At 41.3% G+C, this 8,684-nt stretch overlaps 1 protein-coding gene across 1 annotated transcript in view; it reads left to right on the top strand.

The window, feature by feature from the left end:
- The first annotated feature begins 276 nt into the window (after positions 1-276).
- Positions 277-8,684, top strand: part of CHD1L (chromodomain helicase DNA binding protein 1-like) — a 22,748-nt gene continuing 14,340 nt past the window's right edge. Inside the window, exons 1-7 of the mRNA XM_010145623.1 lie at positions 277-300; positions 1,097-1,203; positions 2,447-2,561; positions 4,035-4,066; positions 6,079-6,160; positions 7,407-7,569; positions 7,908-8,063. Of these exons, the coding sequence (XP_010143925.1) occupies positions 277-300; positions 1,097-1,203; positions 2,447-2,561; positions 4,035-4,066; positions 6,079-6,160; positions 7,407-7,569; positions 7,908-8,063 (679 nt within the window). The remainder of the gene's footprint in view (positions 301-1,096; positions 1,204-2,446; positions 2,562-4,034; positions 4,067-6,078; positions 6,161-7,406; positions 7,570-7,907; positions 8,064-8,684) is intronic.

Genomic DNA, 8,684 nt, shown 5'->3' with positions numbered 1-8,684 from the left:
AACACTGGTGTCTGCTCTCCGGCAGGGTAAACCAGCTTCTGCTGAAAACTGGTGAGCTTTTCCTGTAAGGCAGATGTTTGGGAAGGCCTCTTCTGGGCAGAACCTCTTTCTGGTGGCTTCAGGGTGTAACTGTGCATAGAGTGTATTGGACGACTGTGTAAATGTGACAGGTTTCTTTTATTCCCAGGCATTAAACTTCGTCCCTATCAAATAGAAGGTGTCAAGTGGCTGGTGCAATGCTATGAAGTCCAGCATGGCTGTATCCTGGGTGATGAGATGGGTCTTGGGAAGACTTGTCAGGTATGTCGTCGTCTTCCGGAAAATGATCTTTGCCCAACTTTTTTAGCCCAATGTTTCTGCAGAATGAAAAACACAACCTAATGATTGGTCAGTTAAGCAGCCACATCTTGAAGTACATACTCAAAAGAGAGAGCTGTTGTTTCTTTCATTCTTTAATCAGTTCAAACAACTGTTAAGTCCTGAGTAACACTCAAAAAAGGTTTCCAGGTTTTGTAAAAAGAGGAGTGGCCTGTTTGTACAGACACCTTAATGCATAATTCATAGTGCTCAGAGCTGAAAGCACAATACAGCCAGTAGAGAGGGGATGATGTCTCCTTGCTGCAACTACAGCAAGATGATTTTTGAGGTTGTCCACACACGGATTAAAATTTACATGCATAAATTTTCCAGAGGTTTGGTTGGTTGGTTTTTTTTTTTTGAGAAGTTTTTCAGTGAGTTTCAGTTTTGTTAGAAAATGTCTAGAAAATGTTTGTGCATATGTTCAGCTGGTGGTATTCAGTGGGTCTTAAATAACAAAGTAGTAGTTTTAGAACGTGATGTATGGTAAATCTTCTTTTTTGTGACTGCAGGAAAAAGATCTTTGGAAAGGGACTCCAGAGGTCATGTTTTGGGATCTAAGCTTTTTTGTCAACCATGGTGGATCTTATCTGGTATTCTACCAGCTTTTCTTTGTGCTAGAACCTGTGGGAACTAGCTACAAAGTTCAACAATAAGACAGTTCATGTAGGTTCAGGCTATTGGGTTGAACTCTTTCCTCGTTATATAAAAAAAAATTAATATTTTCCTTGCCTTCCAGACTATTTCTCTACTTCTTTATTTGACAAAAAAAATAACGAACAAAGAAAGATTTCTGATTCTTTGTCCTCTGTCCATTCTGAGCAACTGGAAGGAGGAATTGGAGAGGTAAGTTTCAAGAGTTGTCAGGCTCACGGTATTCTTGCACAGCAAGTTACAAAAATTGTCTTCAAATGTGCTCAGTCCAACAGTTTCCTTCTTTTCAAAAGGAAAAAAAAATAACAAGGGAAGCTACTAAATCAACAAATCAATGCAAACTATGCAGCTAATGCATAGTCTTTACAATGCTGTGGTATATATGAACTCATCCAACTTATTGGATGACTTTCAGCCCAAATGCCCCCACTAGCTCCTCGCTTTTCATTGATTTGTGCTCAGCCTTTCTTAGGCAGAATCTGCTGAAGACAGACAGGATTCTGTACGATGAAAGGTAAGACCCAAGTTGAGTAGTGTCTTTCTTGGCATGCTCACACATGCGTGTAAAATACGTTACATCTGTGCACGCAGCCCATCTTCACCGGGGAGCAATGATTGTGCTGACGGCACATTTGCTATGCCCAGAATATGTACATTTTTAAGCTGGAGCCCAAATATTCCTTTTAAGAGGGAGGGTAGAAAGTTAAAAGATTAGAGCAGAAGTTTGTCTATGTGGCTTTCAGGCAATGCTGTTTCTCAGCATCTGAAGTCATCCAGGTTACCTCTGAAGTGAGTTGGCCTGATTTGGATAGGCTTGTGGTTGGAATAGTTGGTGGAAAGTGCATTCCTTCACAGATCAGCAGCCGACAGCTATCCAGGAGGAATATTAGGCAAATACCGGCGGGGGGATTAAATAAAGAATTTTATAGTCTCAGCATTCCTTTCATGGAACTGGTTTGATCTGCTTTTTGAGTAAGAGGATAAATTATTGAAGCCCTGACACTGATCTGTTTGCTGCAGACATTATTTGAATTTAGTTTACCATGATTTGGGCCAATTCTTTTGTCCCAGCTGGACAAACTGTATTCATTCATCTGCTCTTCATGAGCCTTTTCAGTTCAGGATAGCAGATGGGCCAGGAGATGGGTTTTCAGTCATCTGCCTTGGACTTTGAGACCTAGGAGAACAGTTTATTTGGGACTTATTCAAGCCAGAACGAGCATTCAAAGTGCCAGACTGAGAGGCAAATTAATCAGAAAGGGGTTAGATGCATAAGATGCGATCCAGCTGCATCCCATAGAAGGGTAGGGTGTTTGGGTAGGAGGTTCTCATTATCTGTGCAGTAGCTATGTTTGATGCTGGGGTCCAGGGTCATAAACGCTTGAAAGACTTAGCTTGGCTCCCTGTTTTTGCTCTGTCTTTCTCTTTACGATAGGTTTGCTCCAGGTCTTTCCTTTGTGACATACATAGGCAACAAGGAGGAGCGACCTAAACTGCAGCAGAACCTGAAGGAGCAATCTCATTTCCATGCAGTCTTGACAACATATGAGGTATGTGGTATCTTTGTCACTTGAAAGGAGGGCTTTCCTTGCCCCTTCCGTTCCTCTGTACCACCCTGCGCATGCCTCATCCTCCGTACTCATCTCTGACCTGTCTCAGTAATTTTCTACTCTGTAACCCATTTCACCAACTCGTCTCCGTTGCTAGAGTTTTTGTGTCCCTAAGACAATCTACTTTAACTCCAGATTTACTGCATAGGTGTATCACACCTTCAGTAAACAGACAGATGTCCATCCTTGACTAATACTAAATGGTATCTGCATTGTCTCTGTGTTGTGCTTTACGGACCTTTAGCATTTAATACAAGCATAAATGTATGTGATGTTTATCAAGATTCTATTGATCAGGCAATGCGAGAACACTTAGAGTTTGCCTTTTTTGAACCCTCTTCAGCGTGCCCTCCTCAGACAAAATTCTCATTGCTGGACTGCAAAATGGTGAGGTTTCTGCTGCAATTAATAGGACTTTGGGCTGAATTTGATCAGAACTCTCCTGAGAAGGTTGTGGCCTGCTGTCAGTGGAACCAATCAGAATAGGGTTGCTTCGTCGGTCACTGCTTTGGACTTTGCATGATCTGGTGCTCAGTTACCTGGAGTTGAAAAAAGCCCTTATTTTTGTCTTATGAGTCAGTCCCACACAGGTGATACTTCATATTGGCACTTTGATTTTATTTTAACAATCTCCTAACAAACACATCAACTTGAAATTAGATTAAAAGCATCTCTTACGCCTTTTTTTTTTTCTGCCTTTCCCTTTGTCCTTTTGCTTTCCCTCTCTTCAAGTATTTTATGGTCTCTTCCTGCTGGAGTTGTGTGACCTGTGCTGGCCACTCTGAACCTGAACCTTTTTGTAGAAGTGGGATGGGGTAGCAGTGCTAACCCTTGTCCCAGATGTTATAAATGGAGGTGGTTATACTGAAGCAAGTCCTGGAAATCAATCGAGTATGTCGAGATATTTACTTAGCTAGGCATTTCTTGACTCAGTTGCTTTTGATGATAAAATTCTGTGCTTTTTAAGGATTTCTCTTGAGTGACCTGATTCCTCTTCCTCTGAATCTGAAGTTGCGCAAGCAATGTCTACACTTCAGGATACAGTCAGGTCATCCTGATTTAGATTAATCCACTGAAGCATGTTTGGCTAGAGTGAAAAAGATTGTGGTGCTGAAGGTGCATGATGTTTTTCAGAGAGTGAGAAAGATATGAAAAACCTCACAGAGGTGAAGAGTATTTCTATTAATTCTCTCAGGTTCTACAGCTGGTGTTTTGCCAGACAAGAGTTGAAATGTAGGATCACAACAGCTTGTGGTTACAATAGCTATCATATTACTTTCCTCAGGTAATGAGTGACTTCATTCTGCTCTCCTCCCTTCTACCATAATTTACAAGTAGACAAAAACACATTCTCTTTCCTAACTGGTATATGAACTTAAGTCCTAAAACACAGTTAATTTCTTTCCATTGCAGATTTGTCTGAAAGATGCAGCATTTCTGAAACTGTGAGTCTGGTTTTAATTTTTTTCAAATTTAGTTCTGCACATCTGTCAGCAATTTCTTAAGTGTATGTTTGTACATGTGTGAGATCCCACATCTTGTTTCACAAGAGCCAAGGATATCCTTTGCTTGTGATTAGGGCTTTGCCTTTACCAGCTTTCAGTGAAGAACCTTTAATGTCAGCTAAGTTGTATGGGAATTTCCTCCAAAGACAGTTTTCAAGCCAGTTAACTCAAAGTAGTGTGATGATACGTAGTGGCTTATAGCAGTACACTAAATATCAGTCCAGAAGATTGATATTTAGAACAGAGGAGATCTTCAAAAGTTTCAGATTATAAAGGTATTGGATGTAAAATTTGCTGAAATTGACCTGTATTATACTGCGGTAATCAGGTGCTAATACCATATTCTGAAGTTTATTGCCACTTGCCGCCAGTCAGAACTGTGGAGGACTTATGGAGCATTATGCTTTCTAGCAAGACTGATTATACAGCTGAAGTTCAGTCTGTAGAAAGTATTGTCATGGCCACACAGGATTTTACAGGAGCCTACACTTGAAATGGGGAAGAGTTTTAATATTTTTTAGTAATAGCACTAATGCCTCACAGTAGTGGTGACCGCTGTGACAAGTGTTGGGGGCAACCAGGTATCATGAATAGCTCAGGGTCTTTGTAGGAGCAGAGACCTACTGGCCTCCAGTGATGCATTTTGGACCTCCTAGAACTAGTCAGGCCCACTGTGGCTGGGCTGTTGTCTTTCTGCAAAACACCTGCCCTTGGCCAGTGGAAACAGCAGGTTGTGCTGGATTAACGCATCATGGTAGAAGTGAGGCATTATGAAAGGTAGCTATGACCATACTGTCCTTAGAGTTTTGTTTCATGTCCTACACTACTGCATGTGGGTCTGCTTGTTTTGCAGCTTAGCTCTGGGATGTAGTACCCAGGAAGAGCAGGTAACTAGCTGTAGTGTCACAGAAATGTCAGCTCCAGTGCTATTTCCTGCTTCTAAGGCTAGTAGATAACCTCAAAGCCATGTCACTCGAGGGTTTTTTTGCCCTCTAGTATTCCTTCTCTAAAAAGTGGCTGCTAATCTTTTGTACCGTATCCTGTGTAGGAGCACTTGGAACACTTTGTGAAGGTAGGTCAGTTGTCTCACCACCACCACCACTCCTTACAAGCAGTGTAGTGACACAAATGAGTTGAGCAGGAGTTCTAATGTAATGTGGAGAGATTCAGTTGCTGAGCCTATAGAGTAAGAATAATGTCATTTCACTGTCCTGGCAGTGGAGAAACTCTCTTAAATAGCAAAGAGGGGAATCAAGGAACACAGAATGTGGGGAGAATATAGGTCCCTGTGATTCCACCTCTTTTATTTCACTGGGGAGAGAAGCATGAGGGTAGGAAAAGCCAGAAGGTCATGCTTTCCCTTCAGCCTACCTGCCTACCCATTAGTCAAATGACCATGGAAATCACTCTGTTATGTGGGAGTTGAAAGCCTCTTGGTAAGCAGGCACAAACACCAAGAGCTGAAAAGATCTGGAGTTTGTATTAAGGCTAGTGGATCTACTAGGTCACCAGTGCTTCTGCAGCCTGCTTGATGAGGCACTTCATGTAGCTGTATGAGGCCCAGAATAAGCTGAAGCTCCTGGCTTGGGTGATTTGCAAAAGGCTTGTAATCATTCTGCCATCACTGCCTGATCGTAGTTTTGCACAGGTGCAAGGTCCTAGTTTTGCATCTCTCTTGTTCCAGATTGTAGACCTCCTTGAATGTCTGGAGGTGGAAAGAGAAGCAACAAATTCAAGTGAATTTACTTAGTTTTGATATCAGAACTCATCCAGGCTATAGTTAAAAGCTGTGTTGGCTGTTGAAAACCTCCCACCCTCCTTGTGATATTTGCTTGTGGTTCATGGGGTAGGACCATCTCAATTTCAGCCAAGCAGAGCCATTGCTTATTTCAGTCTTTTTGTACTGCCAAGAATGAATTGCCTGCTCTTAACTGAGGATGCTGCTTTTTCAGGTTTAACTGGGCTGCCTTGGTTGTAGATGAAGCTCACAGACTGAAAAATCAAAGTTCTCTGCTTTACAAGACACTTTCTGAGGTAAAATAACTCACCCATCTTTTAGTGTCTAAAGCATTTTTTCACTTAAGTATAGCATACAGATTCTCTGTTCCTCTGAGTATTTATTATGCTCTGGGCTACAACCAGTTGCCATCAGAGTTGGTGAATGTGTTCCCATACTTAGAGGCAGACAGATGAAGGCCTATCTCGGTTTTGCGTGGAGTTGGGCTGTATTTGGAGCTTATCTCTCATTCTGTCTCGTCTTCAGGCTTTGACACATTAGAGCAATTTGACTGAAATTCAGACATAGTGCTGAACTGCAGCTGTGCTACCGAAGTGGTAGAAGTCTTGCTGACCTAAGACAATATAGAGTGACAAGAGGCTATCTCCAGCTCTGGAACGGTGAAGAAACCCTCGCCTAGTTCATGGGACCTGAAGTCATGACTTACTGCCTTCCATTGTCCCATGTAATGGATCCACCCTTTTTTTTATTGAAATCAGTAGAATTGGTCTAGCTTCCAAAGCACTCTACCAGGTACAATGCCTGAATGAAGGCTGCGTTTCTTGTCATGGCAGTGAAACGTAGGCATTAGGTCTGGGCTGGCAAAAGCGACTACACTACTTTGAAGAAATTTTCGATTAAATTCTTGAAAAGCTCATATCTTCCAGACATTGTTGATAATGTCTGCACTTCAGGAATTTTGGCTATAGTCACAAAGAAATAGGTGTGGTATACCTTAGCTCTCCTTCTAACGTATTTTGTATTGCCAAATTTGAGAGAAGAGTTGTATTTTTTAAAAGGTAACCATATTTCCCAGGTCTCTTTATAAGAGTTACTGTAAGCCAAATAATGTTGCTGTGTTTCTCATTTAGTCAGTCAGCAAATAGTAGTGGAACATAGTCTTTTGCAGTTTCATTTCACTGTCTTATTCGACAGCATTTTCTTGTCATCTCTCATTACGTAACACTGAGCATGAAATACTGGACCGTAGAGTGCATGGATCTGAGAATTTTGATAACAGTTGGCTTTGCACTTTGTTCTTATTTAGCTTACACTGTCTTCCTTGCATTGGTGCCGTCCTAGACAGTTTGGTAGAGCTGTTTGATTGTCACACCGTGCTTTACATGGGATGGTTTTGGTGGACATTTGCAGCATTCCGCAGGCAGTGCCACCTGTCTTCTTTAAGTTAAGCTTAAGAGTGGTGTGGGTGGAGTTGTATATTAAGTAACATTTCACTCCAGATATTTTCTTCTAATAATATTGTTTTGTTGATGGTTCTTTCAGTTTTCAGTAGGCTTCAGTCTGCTACTCACAGGCACTCCAATCCAGAACAGCCTCCAGGAACTGTACTCCTTACTCAGCCTTATTGAGCCTGACATCTTTCCTGGGGAACAAGTGAAAGAGTTTGTTGAGAATTACCAAGCGATTGAAAAGGAGAGTGAACCAGGTCAGTAATATACCATGTGATACTTGAATCAGAACCAGCTCTTACCTTGACAAGGAAGCAGACGTGTTGTGTCCCCTGTATTTGCTTTTTTAAATGCTGACTAGATTTAAAACAAAGCCTCTAAAAGTAATGATTATTTACCTTAATGTAGCTCTTACTTATTTAAGTATGGAGTTATATTTTGGTTTCTCTGTTTGTAAAATTGGGCTTGAATCATTTCACTAGTAGATGTAAAGTTCCTTATATGTTTATTTTGTAAGTATAGTTGTGAAGGTACTATGTAAATTCATTACATTTAATGCAGTAATTTCCTGTTCTTTTTCCCTGCCGCTGCGTAGCCAAAGAATTGCACAATCTTCTGCAGCCCTTTTTGCTTCGAAGAGTCAAGTCTGAGGTGGCTGCAGAGCTACCAAAGAAGGTGGAAGTTGTTCTGTACCATGGAATGTCAGCTCTGCAACGGAAGTACTACAAGGCTATTTTGATGAAAGATCTTGGTAACTAAGGGGTTTGAACACTATCAGCTAATTTTGAAACTAATGTTAATTCCTTTGGTAAATCTGTGCTCTGTTGTAGTGAAGGAGAAGATACTTTGGCATGCAGAATATGCATAGAATGAACATGTGAAATTCAGTGCTTTGAGCTGCTTGATTTGTAGCTTTAGCTTGTCATAAAATAAGAGATATGAGTCTAGAGCTGAGCTTTTGCAGAGCTTGGGAGGGTCAGCTTCAGGATTCTGCTTTGGGCCAGCCTGTAATTAAAAACAGTTATCACCCGGTAAGCCTGCTCCTATCCCCTATTTTTGTGTTCAGACGAAAGGGAGCTACAGGAAATTTTGGATCTGTGCATCTCTACAAATTTTCCAATAGTAGTACAGCTGCCATACAGCGAATTTAAATGTACTGGATGTAGATATGAGTTTCTTAGGAAACCATGGGGCCGTATAGACAACGTAACCGGTCTCTGACCATAATTGTTCGCTCCCTGTCACTTCACATGTGAATGAACTGTAATAAAGCGTCTTGAGGTATGAGAGAAAGTATTTGCTCCTCTCTGAATTCCTTCTCTTCCATCTATGCATACCACATCATATGGTCTGCTAGTGCTTATGGGTTGTA

This window comes from Buceros rhinoceros, unplaced genomic scaffold (genome assembly GCF_000710305.1).
Source record: "Buceros rhinoceros silvestris isolate BGI_N320 unplaced genomic scaffold, ASM71030v1 scaffold1361, whole genome shotgun sequence".
Classification (NCBI taxonomy): domain Eukaryota; kingdom Metazoa; phylum Chordata; class Aves; order Bucerotiformes; family Bucerotidae; genus Buceros; species Buceros rhinoceros.
This window is presented reverse-complemented; position numbering and strand designations above follow the sequence as displayed.